This window comes from Engystomops pustulosus, chromosome 2 (assembly GCF_040894005.1).
Source record: "Engystomops pustulosus chromosome 2, aEngPut4.maternal, whole genome shotgun sequence".
NCBI lineage: Eukaryota > Metazoa > Chordata > Amphibia > Anura > Leptodactylidae > Engystomops > Engystomops pustulosus.
The window spans coordinates 183,855,760-183,883,253 of NC_092412.1; the positions used below are offsets into that span (position 1 = coordinate 183,855,760).

Genomic DNA, 27,494 nt, shown 5'->3' on the forward strand with positions numbered 1-27,494 from the left:
CTATTGTCCCCATCGTCTTGTAGATAGGTATGTATTAAAATAAATGATAAAGCCATACTCTTATCTAATTTTGTATTTCTGCCTTTAATGAATTAAAAATGCATATAAAATTACATTTTTGTTCTAATGTTCTTTCTTTGTGTGCCAAGGAGACAGATTTAGATCTGCAAAAGAAGTATAAGCAATGTCTGCAAAATATGCCTCTCGTTCATGATTAATATTTATAACACTAACAAATGCAGTAAGGCAGACGTAAGCCATACACCAGATCTGACCTCTACCCTTACTTTTATACAGCTGTTACAAGATAAATATGGCCCATGACAAGCCACACCCCTAGCAATCCCTTCTTACATCTATCAGAATTGATAAACTGAGTGACCATTCAAACTATTTTGTCAATGGGTTAATTGGGGGTAGGTTAGTATGGGCACCCTGGGGGCTTGGCTCTTTACATGAATCAGCTTTGCATTAGTGCCTGTGTTAGTTATTGGGGTTGATATACTACTACTTCCTAAGGCTACATTCACACTGACGTAGAGGGGACGTATATACGGGCCCCATAGACGGCAATGGGCGAACGGCACCATATGGGAGCGGCACCGTACTGTTCCGTAGCAGGGAGATAGATAGGACATGTCCTATCTCTCCCCGGAACACGGCGCTGGTGTGCTATATATCACTATGGAGAGGGGCGGGGTGAGAAGCGCTCACCCTCTCCTCCTCTCCTGGGCACCGACGTATGCCCCTCGTACTACGGTGCCTAAGGGTGTTTTCACACTGCTGCAATTTTTCACATTGGTGATTTTTCACTGAAGCCATTTGGGCTTATGGACACATACAGACCCTTTTCAATGTGCTTTTTCACACTTTTTTTTCCCACTGACTCAATGGGGCAGATTTACTTACCTGGCTCATTCGCGATCCAGTGGCGCGTTCTCTGCGCTGGATTCGGGTCCGGCCGGGGTAGTTCCTCCGCCGTCCACCAGGTGGTGCTGCTGCGCTAAAGAGCATCGGAACGCACTGGAATACACCGAGCCGGGCTGGGTGAAGGTAAGTGCAATTTTCACGACACATAATTTTTTTTAAATGCGGCGGTTTTTCCAAATCCGTTCAGCCACGCCCCCCGATTTCCATCACGTGCATGCTGGCGCCGATGCGCCACAATCCGATCGCGTGCGCCAAAATCCCGGGGCAATTCAGGGGAAATCGCCGCAAATCGGAAATATTCGGGTAACACTTCGGGAAAGCGCGAAACGGGCCCTTAGTAAATGATCCTCAATGTTGTTAGTGAACATAACAGGACATGGCTCTAAATATTTTCCATTTACTACTGATCAGTGGAGAAAACTGAAGTATTGAAATATCATTGCAAAGAATGGTTCATTGAGGCATCAGTGTGTCCATAAGCCCAAATGGCTTCAGTGAAAAATCACTCGTGTGAAAAAATAGAATGGTATGAATCTGCCCTAGAGTTACGTCATGGTTGCATCCATGAGGTGGTTGGCAAACAGTATCAGAAAACTTGAAACAGCACGAACTTTACAGACAAAAAGCAAAGATTGTAGCAAAGTTAACATGCCACTACGTTTCCTTGCACATGTAGCAAAGCTTAAAGTACCTTAAGAACTTGACAAATGTGGCACAAGTCATGTAAGACCATTTTTTGTACAAGTTACAACCAAAATCTGATACTTAAGAACTTTGTTTTGTAAACCTCCTCACTAGTTGTACTCATTTTCACTCTGCAGTGCCCTGAGCAGTAGGTGACAACTGGTCAACATTGCCTTCCTGGAACCCCACTAGTTATTATTGCTTCTCTATTCTTTTATCTGGTACTAACACTATATATAGAGTTCACTACCTCATGTTTGCTCCATTAAGTGTTGACTACTCTGTGGTTGAACCTTGAGGATTTAACGCAGCAGCAGTTAAAACCTTTAGAGTCTGCTATAAATAGTCCCCTTCTCAAAGTGTGACTGATGGAAATTTTACCAAAAACAGATAAAATCAATGTGACATACTGGGGCAGATTTACTTACCCGGCCCATTCGCGATCCAGCGGCGCCTTCTCTGCGGTGGATTCGGGTCCGGCCGGGATTTACTAAGGTAGTTCCTCCGCTGTCCACCAGGTGGCGCTGCTGCGCTGAAAAGCATCCGGATGCCCTGAAATTCACCGACCCGGACCAAGTGAAGGTAAGCGCGTCCCAAGCGACACATTTTCGGTTTTTAAATGCGGCGGTTTTTCCGAATACGTCGGGTTATCTTTCGGCCACGCCCACCGATTTCCGTCGCGTGCATGTCGGCGCCGATGCGCCACAATCCCATCGCGTGCGCCAAAATCCCGGGGCAATACAGGGAAAATCGGCGCAAATCGGAAATATTCGGGTAACACGTCGGGAAAACGCGAATCGGGCCCTTAGTAAATGACCCCCACTGTATACTGTATAGAAGCTGAAGTAGAACTGTGTGCAAACAGTCGGTACATCCTATAGGGCTACTAGGAGAGTCCTTCTGTGCATAGAGTAACTGACTGTATGTGTATGGGGTAGGGCATTCTCATTCCTAACCGGATTTAATTGTTTTATTATTTTCAGCTTTCAGAAATAACTGTTGGATAAAAATGGAGCAGGGATGTGCTATTTTCAGAGCCTTACCTCCACAAGTGACATACTACCAGCTCATAAAAGCATAGGAATCATTGTCCTCCATACAACAGTCATGTTTCCATCAGTCAATCTATTAGAGATGTAATTATATCAGATTGCTTGTCGTTTGTAACTAAAATCGTTCCATCTATTGGCATCATGGACCTTTCTTGAGGAATGGACTATTCATTTGCTTGTGCATTCTCCTTCTCTCTAGGCATTTCTCCTGTCTGAAGCATTCTTCAATCACAGCTTATGTCATTCCCTAAGGGCTGCGAGGAGGGAGGAAAAAAAAGCAGAGATTTCACAACGTTGGATGCATGTGAGGAATAAGGGGACTGGCAGGAAGCATGCTGAGAGGGAGAGCAGGCATGTTAGCTTTCAGAGGAGAGGAACACAATATTGGGAGAGGCAGGCTCTGAGAAAACCAGCGGATTTGGACTTTCTTAGGATCAAACTTGGCGACAGAATCCAGAAAACTGATCACACTGGGGAACACGGTGAGTTCAGTGATTTTGTATTAACCCCTACTTTCACAGTACTAAACATTTTGCTATGCATTAAATTGAGGGCATCGCTAGAATCATGTAGCCTGCTGGCTTTGTCACCTTCGGTATCATGGATACAAACCCATTACGGTGCCTTCTAACCATTTAATTAGTAGACAATTTAATTTCCGTTTTCAGACAATGGTATGCGACCAGCCAAATGTTCTTACTAGCTGCCCTTCAGACCCAAGGCTATCTAACAGTTCTCGGATATCTGGGACAAAACATCACTGGATTTCTCAAAAAGAAATGCTTCCTATTATAGAGATGACATAATGCTAATTAAACAGATGCTAAGTAATTCTAGATTACGCTTATGATGCTGAGAGAAGCTTTGTAGATGGTATAATATAGTCACAATAGACCTATAAATCTTTGAGTTTTAATGATGCAATAATAAATTGTTTTTCCTGGTAAACAAAAATTATAATCATGCATACATTTCATTTGCAGTAAGATTTCCCATACTTTGTGGTTAAGGAGAAACCAATAGTGAAATCTAGACAGCAGGCTTTCCTGAATAAAGACGTAGGATTAAACATGGTTTGATGTTTTAGTCGGTAGGATGAAAGCAGATTAGATGAGCCCAAGCTGTTCTTGGCATCACTATCTCGGTATGGGTGAATGCCATTAACACCTACACTTTGTTGTGGCGGCTTTGACATGTTCCTGAACCCTTCTTGTATTATATGTGGTTTTCACTTCTTAAAAGATTCACTAGAGAAGTTTCCTATAATAAAAGCAAGAGGATGCTATAGGTGCAACACCAGGAACTTCAGCTATCTAATGAGATATTGCTCTGCACGATTCTGCCAGTTTTTATCCATTGCTGATGAGCTGTGGATCCCCCTGATTTAATAATGACTATGCTTCTACACACTTTCAGTTTAACCCTATTTGCAGTCAGATATCTGTCAGGCTTCTTTTTACACTATTGATTATAGCAATTTTCTACAATATCCCTGTAGTCATAATCAAAGGGCAGTCCATAGTTTAAAGCTTATATTAGCATTTGACTAAGGTGTGTTTCAAAGGAGCTTCACATAATAAAAAAATTCAAAATAGCAACAGACTAAATTACAAACTTTTTTACTTTTCCTCAAGCACATACATATTTATATCATACTTTAAAAGAGTCCATTCAATGCAGGAAAAGTCCATAATAATAAGTAAATAACACACATAGTGTGACTGTATGTCCAGACCTACAGAGCTGTCTAGGGAGTGGAGGTATAGTTTGTCATTTAAACTTTGTGATTTAAAGGGCGTCTTCTAACATCTGTACCTGTTCGTGCTTCAACCTCATCCTCTGCTCATAAGGCAAAGCAGAAGACGTAATGTCGCTTGATTTTGTATCTGGTTTGCATTCTGTCCTGCACTAGTCTGAACTCTGCCTATTTTAATTAATTTCCATTACACCTATCTGTCTCCTGTTAACTTTGATTAGGGATGCAGTCTTGTCTGCCCAATTCCCAGTGCTTGCTCTAAGTCAGTGATGGCGAACCTTTTAAAGACCGAGTGCCCAAACTACAACCAAAATCCACTTATTTACCCTGATGTGCCATTTTAAGCAGTAACTTATTGCTACCTGTTCTTCCACTTCTTTAATGTATCGGCCGCCTGAGGCCACCAATACAGTTGAAACAAGATGGGCAAATTCAGACTATCATTGTAGCTTCTTTCCACGGTGCCTCTGTTTAGGAAGAATGGTGGGTCCTGCAGGAGGACCTCCAAAGATAATGCAGTTCTTTCAACACCTTCTCACTTTTCAAGCAGTTCCCAACAGTCAATGAAGTGTTGCTGTAAATAGTGCTGAGCGCAGCATCTCATAAGTTGCCTAGGACTACAGGAAGATTTAATGGATTTGTTCCTGTTTCATGAACTCTGTCCTAGGTTGATGGCCTGAGTGCCCCCAGAAAGGGCTCTGAGTGCCACCTCTGGCACCAGTGCCATAGGTTCGCCATCACTGCTCTAAATCTTCCCTAGAGCCTACTAGGAATTTTTTGGACTTCCATATGTTGGATTCTTTGATCCTTTGCCTGCATTCTGACCAGCCAAGTCTCTAGATTCTGTTCTACATTATCCTCTTGGTTTTGACCCCAAATTGTAAAACTGTTATTTCACTATGGCACAGAAAGGAAATGTTGAGCAATTGTAGCCTGCTGCTTAGGCTAGCATGGGCAATTAGGTAGGGACAATTGGGGATGTTAAGCTTTAGATTTCACTGTCCTTGTTTGTCCTACCTTTGCATCGTTGTCCTTTCCCTTACAGCAGCATTTCATGTGTGTTGCTATTTTAATTGTCATAATCAAAGGGTACAATAATTATTTCTAACAGGAAAGATTTATAAGACTGTTATCTCAGCAATCATAAAATGATCACAAAGATCTCATTAGGAGGAATAACCTATTTAATTTTTAATTTTGTGTAACCAGATGAGGAAGTTCAAGAAAGTCCCAATGTTAATAAAAGCCAAAGGATAAAATATGTGAATGGTTCCCATCATGAACCAGCGTCGGCCAAGTACAAACAGGACGCTGACATAAACTTGCAGTTAAAGTTTGCGGCTGCATTCTTTCTTTCTGTTAAGCAGCTTCCAACTGTGACAAATGGAATTCTACATTTATTTTAAGGCTTAGTGTTACAGCTTACATTTATAATAGCATTTTAGATAGCACTTTATAGATCTAAAAACTTTTTGGACAAATACGAATGTCTCCTTAAATGAGTGACCCCAAATCAGATAGTGTGACCTTTTAAAATGTATTGTAGGGGGAACTACACACATTGCAGAATGTCCAGCCCAAAACTGGTGCTTTCTGATGCATTTTCTGCTGCAATTTTGCTGTGGCAAGGGGATTGATGAATCCCAGCTCTCTGTAATGTTTAATGAAAATATTGTAATACTTTGGAAATTTTTTGTACACTTGTATTTTAAACTCTGCACATAAGACAGATCACTGTTTCAAGTTGCTGATATAAGCATATACATCTGGGACCTCTGGCAGTGGCTTGTCACTTCAAGAATACAAAGATAGGACAATTGACATCTAACATTCTTATCACCCTCAACATTTGCTAAAATTGCATGTCATGGTTTTAAACTTTTTTTGTTTTTACATCAAGTAATCCAACACATATGCCAGGAAAATCACCCCATGCATAGGACAGTGGCCTGTGATTTGTGGTTACCCTTAGGCATAGGTAGTGTTTCAAATAAAATTGTCGCTTTGGCTGTTCAAGGTTTATGTAAAAGCGGTAGATCCAAGATCAAACAGAATTAGGCCATGTCTCATTACTACTGTTTCTACTGTGTCATCTAGGTTGGAGAACTCTCCCTTTGTCTTACCTGTTCGACATCCCAGTCATTACATCCTGGAGTAACATATTTTCCCTGTTACACTGTCAAGTCATGATGAATTGATTATGATCAAATGATGGTGTACAAGTTACTATCACAACCTTCTACAGCATATATCTAACTCACAAGAGCTGGGAATAGGTTCAGTGTATAATGAAAGAGATTCATATCACTACTAGAATTTACATCTGTAATGTTTCCTGGGTTTAATTGTTGGCTGAGCAATAGCTGGAGGATCACACGTCTTGGGTTGACACCCATCTTAACAGATCAACGTAGAGTTTCAAAATGGTTAAAACATACCATTAACAATGCAACTTAAAACATCACAAATTTTATTTTCCTCCTGTTAACTAGAAGCGTGTCGGTCAGGCGAAATCATCTCGGGACACTAGATTATGTGACCTGGGTGCAAGTTGGCAGTCTATTAGCCTTTTTTATGTAGAGAGTACATGCGGAGTAAGGGCTGTGAACAAAACATTTGCTTCAAGTGAAGCGAAGCCTATATACAGCTGTGCCATAGGTGAAGAAGCCACTTGACCTCTTCTAGTGCTTACCTTTTGGCTGAACAAACATCATGTACCTCAATAGCAATTAAGAGACAGTTCACTGCCGTCATGAATATATGTCATCCAATCCTATTGCCAATAATATGATCTGCTCAAATTATATAATATCTCTGTTCAGTGTAAGTTATCCACACAACCACACCACTGCTAATGGGTCCCCACCAAATATATTATCCAGAGACTTCACTTATGTTTGTTTGGCCCTATTATTGTACTATATGTAATTGGAGGCAAAAATTCCTCCTGTCACATGCCATTTAGCAGGCTAAACACAGACAGTAAAGAATATGTCTGCATAGCTTTTCGCCAATATATAGTAGAGTGTAGGTTAGTCTGCTGAGCTTCTCCATACAGAGGCATACAGAGCCTATTGGAAACCTGTATGCCAAAACAATATGGAAAAAGAGTTAATGGACAATTATTGTATGGATAATACATAAACCTTGCATGTTTCATTTGTTTTTTAAATTAATTATGAAGTTTTTTTTTTCATAATAAAAAAACACCAGCAAACACTGTTCAAAAATATAACAAAACACATTTTTGTATCCCCCATCAGTCCAGTCTCTGACTGCTGGCAGTGGACTGCTTGAACCAATCAGTTCCTGCGCAGTTATGTGCCATACTTAGTGCCATGGTGGCTACAACTTCTCAGCCATCTAGCCAGTAAGTATGGCACAGGACTACTCAGTCACCGATTGGTTTCATCCATCATTTGCCATCATTAACAGAGACCTGGGAGAATCCTGGACTTTCACTGATGGGGAAAGAAGAATTAAGCAGTGTGTTTTTTATCTCAGAGGATTTATCCATGTCTAAAATTATTTGGTCGTGGAAAGATTTTCTTTTTTTTAAATCAGACCAATTTTTATTGAATATTTACATATGCAACAAATAAACTTGAACTCCCTTCCCCACTCCTCCCCTATATGCCTTTGCCATATATGCCTTTCTACAAACAATCACAGGTATGCATAGCATATGCACAATATCAACCATCAGTCTACACATGATATACAGCCTGCATATAGCCACTTATGGAGTAACCTCTACATTCCCACAGTCCTGGAAAGTCACCACCCTAAAGAGAGAGGCTCAGTAACAAACTTTGTCAGCCTAGCACTCCTTCTATAATCCTATTCCTTATCACAGTCAGGCTCAGCAGAGGCAGCTACTGGAATATCCAGTCCTGGAACAATAGACTACTTTTTGTCTGGCAATCTTTTCACTTTCCTGTGATTGTAACTGCATTTGAATCCTATTACCAGACTTGGTGAAATATGTGAACTTTTTAAGAGGAAGTGTTGTAGCTCAGGGTACGATTTTTAGTTTAATGATTTTATATAAATTGTATCTGTAATTCTTGTACAAAAACTTAGATTATTTTTTTTTATGTTTGAACTATATTTCCCATTTTTCATTGTTATGCAAAGTGGAGCATGAAAGGATGGGGGTACCTCATCAACTTTCCCACATTGTATGCTATAGTGTCCCTGGTTAATAGTTGTCAAGAGGGCCCTAAATGCTGTGATGTGTTAGGATCAGTGGATCCTCTGGACCACCGCGGGAGATGTAACTAGCCAACACCCGGAACCGGAGCCTAGCGGCACCTGGTATTCACCAGAGCCCGCCGCAAAGCGGGTTGGACTTGCTGCGGCAGGATACCACTAGGTCGTTCCCAGGTGTGACTAGCCCACGGTGGCAGCCGAGGTCGAGGTACCTTAGCGGATGACAATCTCGTAGACAGGTCCAGGCACAGGGTCAGGGCAGGCGGCAGAGATGCAACGTCAGGTCCAAGTCCGGGGTCAGCAACAGGAGGTCCAGGCAGGTGGGAACGGGAACACAGGCACACGGAACACAGCAACACAAAGGAACTCAGGTAACACGGCAACACAGGACTCAGGAGCGGGAACACACAGGAATACACAGGAATACACGGGAACGCAGGAATACACAGGAATGCAGGAATACTCGCTTGGAAGCTTTCTCTAAGGCTATGAGGCACAAAGATCCGGCAAGGAACACAGGAAGAGGCAGGATTCTTAGAGACACCGGGCAGCAGCGGGGGCACATGAAGGAGCACGGATGCGCCCGCGATCCGTGACAGGGATCGCGGGAGCACCCGTGACAGTACCCCCCCCCTTCGGCCTCCCTCTCTTATTAGGCCTGAGAAAACGTTGGAGCAGGCTCTTGTCCAGGATGTTATCCTCTGGCTCCCAGGATCTCTCCTCAGGACCAAATCCTTTCCAGTCTACCAGAAACAACCGCCTACCTCTCACAGTCTTAGTATCCAGGATCTCTTTCACCTCGAAGACATCGGTGGAATCAGCTTGTGGGAGAATCCTGGACTTTCACTGATGGGGAAAGAAGAATTAAGCAGTGTGTTTTTTATCTCAGAGGATTTATCCATGTCTAAAATTATTTGGTCGTGGAAAGATTTTCTTTTTTTTAAATCAGACCAATTTTTATTGAATATTTACATATACAACAAATAAACTTGAACTCCCTTCCCCACTCCTCCCCTATATGCCTTTGCCATATATGCCTTTCTACAAACAATCACAGGTATGCATAGCATATGCACAATATCAACCATCAGTCTACACATGATATACAGCCTGCATATAGCCACTTATGGAGTAACCTCTACATTCCCACAGTCCTGGAAAGTCACCACCCTAAAGAGAGAGGCTCAGTAACAAACTTTGTCAGCCTAGCACTCCTTCTATAATCCTATTCCTTATCACAGTCAGGCTCAGCAGAGGCAGCTACTGGAATATCCAGTCCTGGAACAATAGACTACTTTTTGTCTGGCAATCTTTTCACTTTCCTGTGATTGTAACTGCATTTGAATCCTATTACCAGACTTGGTGAAATATATGAACTTTTTAAGAGGAAGTGTTGTAGCTCAGGGTACGATTTTTAGTTTAATGATTTTATATAAATTGTATCTGTAATTCTTGTACAAAAACTTAGATTAATTTTTTTTATGTTTGAACTATATTTCCCATTTTTCATTGTTATGCAAAGTGGAGCATGAAAGGATGGGGGTACCTCATCAACTTTCCCACATTGTATGCTATAGTGTCCCTGGTTAATAGTTGTCAAGAGGGCCCTAAATGCTGTGATGTGTTAGGATCAGTGGATCCTCTGGACCACCGTGGGAGATGTAACTAGCCAACACCCGGAACCGGAGCCTAGCGGCACCTGGTATTCACCAGAGCCCGCCGCAAAGCGGGTTGGACTTGCTGCGGCAGGATACCACTAGGTCGTTCCCAGGTGTGACTAGCCCACGGTGGCAGCCGAGGTCGAGGTACCTTAGCGGATGACAATCTCGTAGACAGGTCCAGGCACAGGGTCAGGGCACGCGGCAGAGATGCAACGTCAGGTCCAAGTCCGGGGTCAGCAACAGGAGGTCCAGGCAGGTGGGAACGGGAACACAGGCACACGGAACACAGCAACACAAAGGAACTCAGGTAACACGACAACACAGGACTCAGGAGCGGGAACATACAGGAATACACAGGAATAAACGGGAACGCAGGAATACACAGGAACGCAGGAATACTCGCTTGGAAGCTTTCTCTAAGGCTATGAGGCACAAAGATCCGGCAAGGAACACAGGAAGAGGCAGGATTCTTAGAGACACCGGGCAGCAGCGGGGGCACATGAAGGAGCACAGATGCGCCCGCGATCCGTGACAGGGATCGCGGGAGCACCCGTGACAGTACCCCCCCCCCTTCGGCCTCCCTCTCTTCTTAGGCCTGAGAAAACGTTGGAGCAGGCTCTTGTCCAGGATGTTATCCTCTGGCTCCCAGGCTCTCTCCTCAGGACCAAATCCTTTCCAGTCTACCAGAAACAACCGCCTACCTCTCACAGTCTTAGTATCCAGGATCTCTTTCACCTCGAAGACATCGGTGGAATCAGCTTGTGGTACCGGAGTAGGAGTAATTTGTCGGTTGAAGCGGTTGAAGATGACTGGCTTAAGTAGAGAAACGTGGAAAGAATTAGGAATGCGCATGCTGGGAGGCAGACGCAAGTTGTAAGCCACCGGGTTGATGCGGCCGAGAATTTCAAATGGACCCAAGAACCGAGGTCCTAATTTATAGCTCGGGATCTTCAGCCGAACATACTTGGCGGACAGCCAGACCTTGTCACCAGGAGCTAAAACAGGGAATGGTCGGCGTCTTTTGTCTGCTTGACGCTTGGTCTGGGCTGTAGCTCGGAGCAATGAGCTGTGGACTTGCTCCCAGATGGCTTTCAGATCACGTACCAGGTCCTCCACAGCAGGAACATCTGCAGACGTAGGTAACGGAAGAGGAGGCCGAGGATGCAGTCCGTAGTTAATAAAAAAGGGAGCAGAACCGGCAGAAGTGGAGTCCAGAGAATTGTAAGAGAACTCCGCCCATGGTAGAAGAGATGCCCAGTCGTCCTGACGGGCAGAGACGAAGTGGCGGAGATAGCAACCTAAAGTCTGATTCACCCTCTCCACTTGGCCATTAGTCTGTGGGTGATAGGCAGAAGAGAAGTACAAGTTCACCTGCAACTGGTTGCACAAAGATCTCCAGAATTTGGACACAAACTGAACTCTTCGATCCGAGACGATGTGCTGAGGGAGACCATGAAGCCGGAAAATATGCTGGAAGAAGAGGCTGGCGAGACGTGGAGCAGAAGGCAAACCTGGTAGAGGGACAAAGTGAGACATCTTCGAAAAGCGGTCAGTCACCACCCAGATAACGGTGTTGCCAGAAGATGGCGGTAGATCCGTAACAAAGTCCATAGCCACATGAGACCATGGGCTGGTAGGCACGGGTAACGGCAACAGAAGACCAGCAGGTTTAAGTCGTGAAGGCTTGTTGCGGGCACAAGAGGCACAGGAACCCACAAAATCCCGAACGTCCTTGACCAAATCAGGCCACCAGTAGAATCGGGAAATTAAGGCCACAGAGCACTGCACCCCAGGGTGCCCAGCCACACGAGAAGAATGTCCCCAGGTCAGAATCCTCTTTCGGAGACCAGGTCGCACATAAGTCTTGCCGGGAGGCAGCTGCCGGAGGTCCACCGGCGCGGCAAGCACAAGTCTCTCTGGAGGAACAATATGCCTCGGAGCAGAGTCCTCCCCCATAACATCAGAAGCACGGGACAAGGCGTCAGCCTTGATGTTTTTCTCTGCAAGGTGAAAATGGATTCGGAAGTCAAAGCGAGAAAAGAAGAGGGACCACCGGGCTTGACGTGGATTCAAACGCTGAGCCGTCTGAAGGTACTGAAGGTTTTTGTGGTCTGTGAAAATGCTGACTGGAAATCGGGCTCCCTCCAGCAGATGACGCCACTCTTCCAAAGCCAGCTTGATGGCTAGAAGCTCCCGATTTCCAATGGAATAATTTCTCTCCGCGGAGGAGAAGGTTTTGGAGAAGAAACCACAAGTGAGTGTTTGTCCCCTGGGACCCTTCTGGGTAAGGACTGCCCCAGCACCCACGGAGGAGGCATCAACCTCCACCAGGAACGGCTTTTCAGTATCCGGTCGGGTAAGGACTGAAGCGGAGGAAAAAGCAGTTTTTAATTTCGTGAAGGCTTCTTCTGCTGCTGGTGGCCAGACACGGGAATTAGCACACTTTTTCGTAAGCGCCACCATCGGCGCGACCAAAGATGAGAAGTGTGGGATAAATTGCCTATAATAATTAGCAAAGCCCAGAAATCTTTGTATAGCTCGCAGTCCCACTGGGCGTGGCCACTGAAGAACCGCAGATAACTTGGTAGGATCCATCTGCAAACCTTTATCAGAAATTATGTAGCCGAGGAATGGAAGGCTCCTCTGATGAAAGTGGCACTTCTCCAGCTTGGCATAGAGGTGGTTTGTCCTGAGGCGGCTGAGAACTTGCCGTACATGAGACTGGTGGGACTCCAGATTGGCAGAATACACAAGGATGTCGTCCAGGTAAACCACGACACAACTGTACAATAAGTCCCGGAAAATATCATTTACAAATTCCTGGAAAACGGCTGGCGCATTACAAAGTCCGAAGGGCATAACTAGATATTCAAAATGCCCATCACAGGTGTTAAAGGCGGTCTTCCACTCGTCACCCTTCCTGATGCGGATGAGGTTGTAGGCCCCACGAAGATCCAATTTGGAAAAAATTCTTGCACCCCGCAGACGATCAAATAGCTCCGTGATAAGCGGCAGAGGATAGCGGTTCTTAACGGTGACCTTGTTAAGACCGCGATAGTCTATACAGGGGCGGAGAGAGCCATCCTTTTTTGTGACAAAAAAGAAACCAGCGCCAGCTGGCGAGGAGGATTTGCGGATGAAACCTCTTTGCAGATTTTCCTTAACATAATCCGACATAGCGGCAGTCTCAGGAACCGAGAGCGGATACACCCGACCCCGTGGTGGAGAAGATCCAGGCAGCAGGTCAATGGGGCAATCATAGGGACGATGTGGAGGAAGGATCTCGGCTTGTTTTTTAGAAAACACGTCTGCAAAGTCCCGGTACGGAGCTGGAAGTCCCTCCAGAGGCTTGGGAGACAAGGTAGCAGTCCTGACAGGGAGCGGATGTGGAACCATCATGCAGCGTGAGGAGCAATCCGGACCCCAACGGAGAATCTCCCCAGAAGACCAGTCCAGAACAGGGGCATGATGCTGCCAGTGCGTCCTTCACCTGCGCAGAGAGCCCTTTCTTAAATGTAGCAATGAGGGCTGCATCGTTCCAAGCAAGTTCAGAAGCCAGGGTGCGGAATTGAACTGCGTACTCTCCCACCGATTAGTTGCCCTGATGCAAGTTCAACAATGCAGACTCCGCAGAGGAGGCTCGTGCTGATTCCTCGAAGACTGACCGGAACTCTGACAGAAACGCAGTGAGGCTAGACACAACCGGGTCATCTCTGCCCCAAAGCGGAGTAGCCCAGGACAGGGCTTTCCCGGAAAGAAGGCTGAGGACAAATGCCACCTTGGACCGCTCTGTGGCAAATTGCGACGGCATGAGTTCTATGTGCAAGGAGCACTGGGTTATGAAGCCCCTGCACATCTTGGGATCTCCATCATACTTGCCGGGCAAAGAGAGGCGTAGCCTGGGTTCAGCAGCAGGAAGATAAGCCGGGGTAGCAGGGGTCGCAGCGGCCGCTTCAGGAGACTGTTGCTGATGTTGGGTAGCAAGTAGTTGTTGTAGCATGTTGGTGACTTGCTCTAGCTGATTCCGCTGTGCTGCAATCTGCCAGGACTGGTGGATCACGATGGTGGCGAGATCAGGCTGACTGGGAGAAGGAGCCTCGGCGGGATCCATGGCCGGATCTTACTGTTAGGATCAGTGGATCCTCTGGACCACCACGGGAGATGTAACTAGCCAACACCCGGAACCGGAGCCTAGCGGCACCTGGTATTCACCAGAGCCCGCCGCAAAGCGGGTTGGACTTGCTGCGGCAGGATACCACTAGGTCGTTCCCAAGTGTAACTAGCCCACGGTGGCAGCCGAGGTCGAGGTACCTTAGCGGATGACAATCTCGTAGACAGGTCCAGGCACAGGGTCAGGGCAGGCGGCAGAGATGCAACGTCAGGTCCAAGTCCGGGGTCAGCAACAGGAGGTCCAGGCAGGTGGGAACGGGAACACAGGCACACGGAACACAGCAACACGGAGGAACTCAGGTAACACGGCAACACAGGACTCAGGAGCGGGAACACACAGGAATACACAGGAATACACGGGAACGCAGGAATACACGGGAACGCAGGAATACTCGCTTGGAAGCTTTCTCTAAGGCTATGAGGCACAAAGATCCGGCAAGGAACACAGGAAGAGGCAGGATTCTTAAAGGAGAGGTGTTCAGCCAGTGCACCAATTAGCAGTGCGCTGGCCCTTTACATTTTCGGCAGGAGCCGCGCGCGCGCCCTAGGAGGCGGGGACGCGCGCGCACGGCAGTCCGAGGAAGTGCAGGAGCTGGGAGAGGTAAGAGACACCGGGCAGCAGCGGGGGCACATGAAGGAGCACGGATGCGCCCGCAATCCGTGACAGGGATCGCGGGAGCACCCGTGACATGATGCAACTAATGACTGAGGGACAAAGGGATGCATTGGAAACTAAAACTTAGTGAACAAGGCGTTGTCTAATAAAATCTTTATCTTTATTTATATAGCACCATTAAATTCTGTAGCTGCTGCTGCTTGAACCAGCCATCAGCCTCCATCTTATATACAAAGTCCAAAGTCAGTGGGACTGCAGAGAAGCATTTTCCGGATAACAGACAGGGGGAGCACTCAGAATTGGTTAATAAAGTGTTAAAGTTGCAAGTGAGTGTTATTGGCCTGCCTAAATAAATGAGTTTTAAGAGAATGTTTGAAGCATTAGGGGTTGGGTATTAGTCGGTAGCTCTGAAGAAGTCCTGGAGACTTGCATGGGAAGTTCAAATTAAGAAAGAGAATAATTTAAGATGGCAGATCAAAGGACACGGGTTGCAGCATTACGAAGCATTACGAAGAGTTCTGTGGATGAGGGTTATTAATTTAAACTGTATTTGGAAGGAGACATGTAACCAGTGCAGTAACTGGCACAGACTTGAGGTGTCTCTACTTCAGGAACGGTTAAATGGCAGGGTAAAATTTCCTGAGGATGATCAGTTGGTCATTGGCTAGACTAATATTTCATATTTAAGATGATTAATGTCATGGTTCATTGTTAGAAAGGGATTAGTCACTTAATTTTATTTGAGTGGACATTTGGACTGTGGTAGGCTTCAGATTATGGCTAAGCAGTAAGGTTGGTTGAAAGTTAATGTTAATTTGTTCAACTAGCTGTTCAGCTTGTTGTATGTTATGTAATTCCAAGTCACTCTCAGAATCATAAGTAGCAGCAACAAACAAACAACCTACGTATATTGCAAAGCCGGTACTAGATCCTACCAGAAGGTTTAGAGATCCTGAAATTAAAGGTTTTGTACAGCCACCGAACGTAAAAAAAAACCTCCTGTGTATCATAATAAAATGCCCTACCTGTAAAAGACCTATACTTTAATTGATTTGCTATTAGTTTTTTGAAAGGTTATTATCTTTTTATACCTACTTGCCCTTGACAGAGTAAAAATGATGGCCGCTGTGCTCCAGAGAAGGACTTCAAGTCCCATGATACTCCACTCCCACGGAGTGGTCATGCACAGAACGCACAGCTATTGGCTGCTGGAGAGAAAGGACGCGCGTACATCTATATGCACAGATGCTGCAAACAAGAACCATCTTCTGTGCGGCACACATGCACGCACTCCAGAGGCTTGAAGGTGGCGGGTTCGGGCAAATAATTATTTATTATTATTTCAGTCCTGATAAATATGCCCAATGTCTATGTCCGGACAACCCCTTTAAGTGTCTCTTTACATCCCCGATTCCTGCTTCAGCACACTGGCTCACATTGTGTTGATGAAATCACCAAAGATTTTGTAGATGAGGTGCCTTCTCCCTTCTAGAATTTGACTGAACTGAATAATTTTAGGAGAACTGGTGTAACCTCCACTTTGGTAATTTAGCCCAGTCATAAAAAAATACAGATTTATGCTAATACAATAATGAAAGAAGAATAACTGGTCACAGCTCTACTATCAGACGCCTTGACACCAAAGTTATCTAATATGCTGGTCCAGCTCCAGGTAAAAACTGTTTCAAAGTGGTAATTCCATAATCAACTTTATTCCAGCTTTATATGTACGTATTTCGTTTTAGACAGTCTGCTTAAATTATTTCAAGAGCCCTTTTTTGGTAATGGAATCAGATCTAGACAATAGGACATGAGAGATATAAATCAGATTGTGTATGTAAAAAAAGGGAAGCCTTTTTGCAGAAACCATAGCAGGTAAGCAATGAGCCTTACCTCAGATTAAAGAGGGACAGTTAAAGGAGAAGTCACCACAGCCAAGCGACTGTGGAAACTGATGTAAGCTTGTTCTCTTGTCATAACATTTAAGTTTGTACCCTCTTAAGAAATGAATGTTTGATCTTCTTTAATAAATCATTTCATTAAAAGCAAGAAGTGGTGCTGTTAGACAGAAGAATCAGTTTTGGGTGCTATTCCAGCAACTTTCAGTTTACTTGATCGTAGGTATCTACTTACATTTCAAAGTAGGAATTCAAACCCAGGGACTCCTGCAGTTAGTGGATCTTTTTTCTGATAGTGGCACTGGACAGTTCCCTTCCTGAATCCCTAGGACTTCCCTTCTTGATACAAAGTCACTACAAAGTGTTGCTTACGAATAAAACCCATCAAGTATATTGCAACTACTGGACTTAGAAAAGGCATGTTTACACTTACCTGCACAATTATCCAACCACTTGTATTCATCTACCTACACTTGATCTGAAAAGTCACCATCTAACTACCCTTCTACTACAATCCTACACTTCTGTTACTTGCACTCTACTTGGATACATATCAAAAGTCCTCCTATCCACCATACAAAACATGTTTACACTATATCTATTCCCTTTGTTCCCTGCCCTACCAGTTGCCTCTCCTTGTCTCTCACAGAACCCCACAACCCATTATATCTCCCTGCCCATCTAGAAAATCTTTTTCTGTTACTTCTGCTCCACATCCAAGGTACACTATTTGTTTTCCTCTTTCCTTCATCATACAGGAATGGAACAACATGTCTTCCATCCCCTTACTCTATTCACACTTTTGGGCACTTTTGGAGAAAGGTACCTTCAGAGTTAGGGGTTGTTTTGAGAGTAGATGTTGCAGACAGGATAGAGGGTGAGAACACCCATATTGGACCATAATCACTCATGTGCACACCACAATACAGAGAGACAGAGCGTCTCATGAATAAGTTTGCAGGAATTTGGTACTGCATCTCTCATTCTAGGAATCCACATATTAGTAGATGACAAGTAGAGGAGAAGGATTGACAGTGACTGTGGTAAATGTATGAGCAAGTATAGGTACAACTTGACAATTAGTGATAATTCTCCTGTGCTTACCTCCACAAAGAAACCATTTATTGTCACAGGTCATCTACAAGTTCTTGTCCATCCTAGCAGCTGTATATCTCAAAAGCAGAGAACTCTGGAGTAAAAACTGCAGAGAGTAACCACAATTTTTCACATAGCTGTCTGTCTTTCTGACACCTAGGACCCCATAGTAGCCGCTATTTCTGCTACAGTGGTAGTTACATACATAAATTCTGTAATGATTTGTTCCATGGAACATGATTATGGCACTGGAAATTTTGATGAAATGTAAAATCTGCTAAATTTTAACATACTCTATGTACAGTTTACAATGACCATTTAGTCTGTGACCACTTATGCGCTCTATCTACAACATATCTGGGAAATTAACTGCACATTCTACATTCTTGTACAAATTACTTGATAAGTATTAACTAGAGGCAAGCTGGCATTATTACTTCTTGTTTTCTAGGTCATGTTATTTACTGAATCTAGGTCCTAGTATAAAAATACTGCATTTGTGATTTCAATCTACAGACCACATTACCAAAGATTGCACGTGACTAATGCATGGCAGTGCCCCCAAGGGCTTTGAGCAATAGTGAATTGACCTGGATTTAAGTCTTCTTTACAATATCTGTTCCTTCCGCTCTACCCACCTATAACCACTTCACTGCTGGAAGCATTTACAGTATTTGTTCTGCTCAGGAGCAGCCAGCCTTTTTGTCGACACTTTAAATCAAGAATTACTTGAAATATTGAATGTGCCACTATAATAGCTATCATTATCCCCCTAGGTAAAATGATGCCTACTCTTAATATTTTTATTTATTTGTTGTAAAGCCCAGTTTCTGTTGGCTCATGTTGTCCTTGTTGAACCGCATGGTGGGTTCATGTGGGCGTTGGTTGCTTGGTAACCAGAACTCATCAAGCTGAGTGCTAACGACGGAGTAGATAGGTGCAACACTCACGACGCTATGATTAACCCCCTGTTTCCTTCATTGCACATGCAGTTTCGAACTCTGAATTGTACATTTACAAATCAATGACACTGTAAATAGCTTCCAAGTTGCATTTCTGCTCAGATACACTGGGTATGTACAACATAAAGTGTAACAGCTTCAAGACACCAAATCAGACCCATTTAAATACAAATTTGGTATAAAGAATATTTTAAAATATATATATATAGTTTTTACTTGATACATTAGTTAATTTCCACATTAATTTCCACCATTTAAGACAATTTAAATGTTAATTTAATTACAGCAGAATATTTTTTTCTGATATCATTTTTGCAAAGTTTTGTGTAGATGGAGCATGCAGGCAACCCACCCTGATGGTGGTTGCAGACAACCATAATATTATCATTTTACATGTAATATGTCATAATGTGATATTACTAGGATATGCCATCATGGTATGATTGTTGTGGCTGCCCCACTAGGACCCCTGCAGACACTGAGAATGAAGGGTCCTTATTATAGTTGTATATCTCCCTGCAGGCACCTGGCTTTGTATTTGAGTTTGAATTGGACGTAGCACTAAAACAATTCTGGAGCTTCTTCATTCTCTGCTTTAGTGATGCTCCCAAATATTATTATAATAATGTGAAGTTTGTTAACCCTTAAATTGTTTCACAGGGTTAAAACAAAATCAGGTGCAACTCTGCAATTTACTTATTTTTGGCTAAATGTAATAATAATAATAATATTATGTAAGTATTTTTCAAAAAAATTACATATTCTCAGTGGATAAAATATAAAAATGCTCCACAAAGTTTGATACCCAATTTTTTGCTGTATGGTATGGGCACACAAAATGGCATTGAAGGCAAGGTGCGCCATTAATTTTTACATTTTAAAGGCTATACAATCTTTATTTATTTTCCGCAATTTGGACATATAAGCCTTATTTTCTGCGAGAATTCAACAAACTTTAAAAATACTTCATATTAGCGGTTCTTTAGCTTATTGATGAGATTTTATTAACTCTTAAATGTACGGAGAAAGAGAAAATGAACCAAAGAACAAAGAAGTTTTATTTAGAGGGCACAGTTAGTTGTAAAAATTGAGCACACAAGAAAATGTGCAAATTTATTTTTCATCAATTTTATATTTGGAATTTCTTTCCAGCTTTCCAGTTTATGGCGTCGAATATTAAATACTGCTACTAGGAAGGACGATTTGTTGCATAGAAAACAAGCTCTTATACAGCTGTGTAAACTGAAAAATAAAAAGGTTATGCATTTTTAAGGGTGGGGAGCAAAAATTGGAAACACAAAGGGGCAGATTTATCAAGCTGTCTGAAAGTCAGAATATTCCTAGTTGCCAATGGTAACCAGTCACAGCTCCCCTTTAAAATATTCATGAGCACTGGTAAAATGAAAGCTGAGCTGTAATTGGTGGCAATGGGCAACTAAGAATATTCTAACTTTCAGAAAGCTTGATAAATCTGCCCCAAAAATGATAAAGGGCATGGGGATATTATTACACATTATATTCTGGGCATTGTAAAGTATGAAACTGCTACATTTCCTTAACAGCTACACTTTTTGTGCTTCAATGGAGCAGAGATTTAATACAAGTCACAACCCATGGACATTTGGGTATTTGGACAATATTTGGGTATAACCAGATGTAGGTTTTTTCCCCAGGGAGACATTTTGAGCTTTGTTGGTGGTTGAGGGGAACAATGAAATGATGACACCAACGCCCACCCTCCCCTCCCCAACACCATTAAAAATCACCACACACATAAATATACACCAGCAATGAATATACTGAACACTTACACCAGCAATAAATATAATTCCATGAAAGCAGCACTCCTAAAGCATACCTCCCAACCATCCAGGATTCGGCGGGACAGTCACGTTTTATGGGCACTGTCCCGCTGTCACGGGCGGCTGGGAGATTATCCCGGGGTGCTCATCTCTCGCCTTTGTTTGTCCCACCTCGACCAGGACGGCCTCATTCCAGGCTAGTTCAGAAGACAGAGTACGGAACTGAACCACATAGTCACCGACAGAGGAGTGACTAAGATTCAGCAGGGCGGTCTCAGCAGAAGTTGCCCGAGCTGGTTTCTCAAAGACGGACCGGAACTCAGTGAAGAAGGTGGTGACATTAGCCGTGATCGGGTCTTTCCTGTCCCAAAGGGGGGTAGCCCATGCCAGGCTGATGACGAAAGCCACTTTAGACCGTTCTGTGACGAACGGCGTAGGCATGAGTTCCATGTGCAGGGATCATTGTGTGATAAAGCCCCTGCACATTTTGGGATCCCCATCATACTTAGACGGCATGAAGAGTCGTAGCTTGAGCCAATACTTGCTGCAGCATGGCGGCAACTTGTCCGAGTAGCTGACCTTGTGGGGCAATCTGCCAGGACTGCTGGACCACTATGGCGGTAAGATTGACTAGAACAGGAAGCGGAACCTTGGCGGGATCCATGGCCGGTTCTTACTGTCACGATCAGAGGTAGTGGATCCTCTGTATCCCCCTGGGCGATGACGAAAGCCGACACCTGGGACCAGAATCTAAGTGGTACCCGGTGTTCACCAGAGCCCGCCACAAAGCAGGTTGGACGCATTGCGGTGTGGTACCACCAGGTCTTTTCACAGGCGCAACTTTGCTCGTGGTGGCAGCCAAGGCGTAGTGCAGAATCGGGAAGCAAGCTTGTGGTCAGGGACAGGCAGGAGGTCAAGACAGGCAGCACAGGTTCAGAGGCAGGGACATAGCAATAGGTCAGGACAGGCAGCACAGAATCGTAGTCAGGAACGGATTCGAGGTCACAACAGGAAATCTGAATAAATGCAGAGGGTTTGGAATACAGCTTTCTCTTAGGCATGGAAGCACAAATATCCAGCAGGGAACATAGAAAGGGGCTGGAATGTATTAGGGCAGAGTGCTGGCCAGCGCTGAATAGCAGCACGCTGGCCCTTTAAATTTTACAGAACCTGTCCGGCACGCGCACGCTAGAGCTCGGCCATTGCGGGGATCGCCGCTGGACAGGTGAGACCAGACGCTGGGGCACACGGAGGTACACGGGTGGTCCTGCGACCGGGATATGGGTTGCAGGGCAACCGTGACAAGGGGGAGGCTGAAGGACAGGGGACCAGAGGAGGAGGATAGAAGACAGCGGGAGGATAGAGGACAGGGGGCCACAGAAGGAGGCTGGGGAACAGGAGATCAGAGAAGGAGGCTTGGTGACAGGGGGTCACAGGAGGAGGCTGGAGGAGAGGAGGCCACAGGAGGAGGCAGGAGAACAGGGGGCTACAAGAGGAGGCTGGAGGATAGGAGGAGGCTAGAGGACAGGTGGGCAGATGAGGAGGCTAGAGGACAGGGGGACATAGGAGGAGGCTGGAGGACAGTGGGCCAGAAAAGGAGGCTGGAGGACAGGGGGCCAGAGAAGGAGGCTAGAGGACAGGAGGAGGCTGGAGGACAGGGGGCCAGACAAGAAGGCTGGAGGACACGAGGCTACACGAAAAGGATAGAGAACTGGAGGCTACAAGTGGAAGCTGTGGGTGGGCAGTGGGTGAGACGAGGGGGCTGGAGGACAGGGGGCCAGAGGAGGAGGCTGGAGGACATGGTGGCAGAGGAGGATACTGAAGAACAGAGGGCCAGAGGAGGAGGCTGGAGGACAGGAGGAGGCTGAAAAACAGGGGGCCAGAGGAGGAGGCTTGAGGACAGGAGGCTACAGGAAGAGGCTGGGGGACAGGGGGTCACAGGAGGAGACTGGAGGACAGAAGGCCACACAGGAGGAGGCAGGAGAACAGGGGGCTACAAGAGGAGGCTAGAGAACAAGTGAAGGCTAGACGACAGGGGGCCAGAGGAGAAGACTGGAGAACAGGGGGGCATAGGAGGATGCTGAAGGACAGGGGGCCAGAGGAGGAGGCTGGAGGACAGGAGAATGCTGGAAGACAGGGAGCCAGAGAAGGAGGTTAGAGGACAGGAGGCCACAGAAGGAGGCTGTGGAACAGGGGACCACAGAAGGAGGCTGGGAGACAGGGGGCATAGGAGGAAGCTGGAGGACAGGAGGCTACAGAAAGAGGTTGGAGGACAGGAGACTACAGAAAGGGGCTGGGGACAGGAGGCTAAAGGAGGAGGATAGAGGACAGGGGGCCAGAGGAGGAGGCTTGAGGGCAGGGGCCCATAGAAGGTGGCTGGGGAACATGGGGTCACAGGAGGAGGCTGGAGGACAGGAGGCCATAGGAGGAGGCTGGACGACAGTGGGCAACAAGAGGAGGCTGGAGGACAGGGGGCCAGAAAAGGAGGCTGGAGGACATGGGGGCCATATTAAGTCCAATATTACACTATGCTTCTGGGTAGGGAAATAGGTGTGGTTTATAAAAAAAGGGGGAGGGACTTTTTGTCCCTCATTCTCTCACCCAAAAGTTGGGAGGTATGATAAAGGCAATGGTGATTTATTCACCCATGGTCCAGTTTACAAAATACAATGTTTAAAACCCTCAATGGGGCATGTTTGTAAAGCAATAAGACCATTCTCACTGACAGTCACGAGTGATCACAGACCTGACCGAGATCCTCCTCACTTCTTTCTCCAGTAGCCATGTTTTCAGGATCAGCAGAATTACAGTGAGATGCTGTCATCTACTGGACACAATCATTAACTCTCCTCTGATTCCTCTGAAGACAGATGATCCTCTGGGCAAGGTAAAAGATTAGGCAGATGCTGTGATCCACAGTCCTCTGTTCCTTTCTCTATGGAAGATGCTGCCCTGTGTGCGCCTATACACTCTGACACTAGAATAAAAAAATAAGCACACAGGTACAGGTTGTCCCTGGGTTATGTACAAGATAGGTTCTGTAGGTTTGTTCTTAAGTTGAATTTGTATGTAAGTTGGAACTGTATATTTTATAATTGTAACCCCAGCCAATATTTTGGGGGTCTCTGTGACAATTGGATTTTAAAAATGTTGGGTTGTCATAAGAACCAGAATTAACAATGAAGCTTAATTGCAGACACCTGTGATAATTGTTACAGCTGATTATTGTAGCCTAGGGTTAAAGTACAGTAAATTACCAATTACCAGAGCTCCGTTTGTAACTAGGGTTTGTCTGTAAGTCGGGTGTTCTTAAGTAGGGGACCACTTGTATTAATGATGCTCCATAGTAACTTGTAGTACCGAAAAGCATTGATGACACAGCCGCTCTAGGGCAAGAACACTAATCTTATTGAGATGTTCACAACGTTTATTTTTTTCACTTCTGCTGGAATGTGTTCTGCTTGTAATTTTGCTTGGTAAATTAGCAATTTAACACAATGGGGCAGATTTATCAAGTGTCTGAAAGTCAGAACATTTCTAGTTGCCCATGGCAGCCAATTACAGCTCAGCTTTCATTTTACCAGTGCTCATGAATATTTTAAAGTATGCTGCTCGGATCGCACGGCCCGAACGCTGCACATGAGGAGCGAACTCAGCATGTCACTTCAGCCCCGGTGTGCAGCATTCGGGCCGTCCGTTCCAAGCAGCATGCGTTGCGAGTGAGATGCGAGTTCATCGCATCACACTCGCAAGTGTAGAAGGGGCCTTAAAGTTTTTCCTATTATTGAGTGGCTTCCTGCACCCTACAAAAATGACCCTAAGGCCTCATTCACACTGCCGCATGGGGGACGTATATACGGCCGACGTATATACTGCCAATATACGTCCCCCATAGACGGCAATGGGCGCACGGCGCCCTACGGGAGCGGTACGGTGCAGCACACGTGTGGCACCATACCACTCCATAGCCCGTGAAAAAATAGGACATGTCCTATCTTTTCACGGCATACGGCGCCGTGCGCCATACATCCCTATGGAGAGGGGCGGGGGTGAGCAGCGCTCTCCCCCTCCTCCTCTCCCCGCACGCTGCCGTGTGCCCACCGTGCTACGGTATGGCGGGTAATGATAGTGTGAATCCAGCCTTATTTTATGTATTGAGCAAGCTAGCTAAGCATTTTCTACCTGTTGTTGTGAATGCGCCATCTCTCCCCCTCCCTATGATACTGTTCACACTTAATTAACCACAAGAGTAGCATAAACTCTCATTTACAAACAATGCAAGAGCTTAGTAAAATCTCAGCTTGTTATGTTGACATTATATATGAGGAATGGCTTATGGGTTTTGTTGCAGATAATGAGATCCTGTTATTAGTCACCCAATCCAGTAATCGCAGGAAAGCGAAACATTTGCATCAGCATCTGACAGAAAGGTGTAGGTAGCATTTTGACATGTGCATAACTTTGAATAAAGAAATAGAATTTTCTAAAAGGCTTTTGTAAACCATGAAATCTGAAATGGCAATAATTTCTAAATCCTGGGATATACCAGGTCTTATTCCTGTGATACACTTGATAATCTCAACAAGATATGTTTTAAAGCAGGAGTCAGTGTTTAGGATTGTTTCTACTGCGAGCCTGGGTTCAAATCTGAGCAAGGGCAACGTCTCTATGTTCTACTTTCCTAAAATTATTAGAACATTATAAGCAACTTAGTGTGCCCAACCAAGGTCAGAGTTGACAATTCCTGCATTGTACTGTAAAATATGTATGGGCTATATATGTGAAGGAAACAAATAAAGGATGTCAAATCTGAAATAGATGTAAAACCTGATGCAGTGTGGACACGTAAGTTATTGTTTTTATACAAATATTTTTATGGGTTTTTTTATACATATATATTTTTGTTTCGAATAAAAGCATTTTAAATAATATATAAGCTGTTTACATATTACCAGAGAACCATTATCAAGCTCTTTTTTGTATTGGAACTTCAGCCTCTAAAAGTGACTCATTTCGAGCTAAAAGTGACTCTTCGCTCATTTGCATATGGCTCTTTTTTATATAGTTAAACCAATGAGTTTTAACATAAAAAAAGGGAATGCTACAATGAAATTTTCCCCATTAAGATTCCTCCTTGCCCAAGCCAATAGATGCTTTTGTGAATGTAGGTTGACAGGTTGATATGTGGTTGTTCAACCAATTTGTTTTAGCATACTCACTAGAAGGATTTCTAGCATCAAATGGAGTAGTAATGTGTTTATATACTGTAGCTTTCTCTCTTGCAAAAGTTGAAATGTACAGGCATTATCTACTATACTAATAAGGTACACAGCTTGGGGTTGGCCACCTGCCTCCAGTCTTCAGGCAACTGCAATATAAAACAGCCATATGTTAATATACCAAAGTATTTTGATGTAAAAGTTATTTTTCTAAATGTATGTTAAATATAGTGTATATTAAATATTTGGTGGTTTTCCATATTTTAAGATGGGGATGTTATGGGACATATGAAAATGTGCTGCAATGTGTTCTGATGGGAAATGGAAGTGATCAGCAGAATTATTCTCAATTATGCAGCCTAAATCTGCAGTGCATCTGCAGAAGTGTTCATAGTCTAGAATATGCAGAGTCTGCGACACATAAACCGAAGATTGATTATCTTTTGCTATAGCCAAATTTCCTGCAACAACAAAAACTGAAACGCAAGTGTTATCACTTCTTCATTGCCGTTATAATGAATGTAAAAAGCATGCAATATAATTATATTATAGTGGCCATATAGACAAGCTTAACACTTGCCTTTGCTTTGTCACTTTCTTTATTACATTTCAGGAATCAGCTCATGAACAGACAGATGAACGTAAGCTTTTGCATTGATCCAACATGGAGGTACCACTTGCCAAAGACTTCCAGTGGCAAACATTAGCCCCCCTCTCTAGTCCACGGGTATACTGTTCACTAGTAGACGCTGGAGGACAAATCTTTGCTATCGGAGGATGTGATGATTCAGGAAACCCATTAAATACTTTTGAGGTGTTTTCTCCTGAAGTCAACCGTTGGACTAGCTTGGCACCTATGCCATCTGCTAGAGCAGGAGTTGCTGTGGTTTCTTTGGGCAAGAGAATCATGGTGGTTGGAGGAGTGGGAGAAAACCAGATGCCCCTTAAGGTTGTAGAAGTCTATAATATTGATGAGGGCAAGTGGAAGAAAAAGAGCTCCTTACGCGAACCTGCCATGGGCATATCAATCACCGCCAGAGGTAAACATTAGGATTCCTTTCCCTTTTTCATCGTTTTACAATGTTTGTGTTTGAGCTAAGGCTAAATGTGTTCTGAGACGATGGAACAAATATCATACCAGGAAGAATCACAAATCTGCTGAAGACTGCTGAGGTATTATTTCCCAAAAATTACATGGTCTTCAAGAGCTATTAACTTCACAGTTTCCATAGCGATATGGAGAAGATTCTCCAGCTCCATTTCTGCTAAGGCTAGATATTATCTCAAAGAAACAATGACAAATTTATTACGAACAGAGAAAATAGATCTACACCTGCAAAAACTGTAAAATAGTAAACTGGCCTTTGTTGTTCACAATAATCAGTCATTTCAATCAGTTTTTTTTAATAAGGGCCCCAAAGGGTATAAAAATAACAT

At 44.3% G+C, this 27,494-nt stretch overlaps 1 protein-coding gene across 1 annotated transcript in view; it reads left to right on the forward strand.

The window, feature by feature from the left end:
• Positions 1–2,725: 2,725 nt before the first annotated feature.
• KLHDC8A (kelch domain containing 8A) overlaps positions 2,726–27,494 on the forward strand; it is a 33,377-nt gene continuing 8,608 nt past the window's right edge. The window contains exons 1-2 of the mRNA XM_072137519.1: positions 2,726–3,148; positions 26,671–27,097. Of these exons, the coding sequence (XP_071993620.1) occupies positions 26,722–27,097 (376 nt within the window). The 5' untranslated portion in view covers positions 2,726–3,148; positions 26,671–26,721. The remainder of the gene's footprint in view (positions 3,149–26,670; positions 27,098–27,494) is intronic.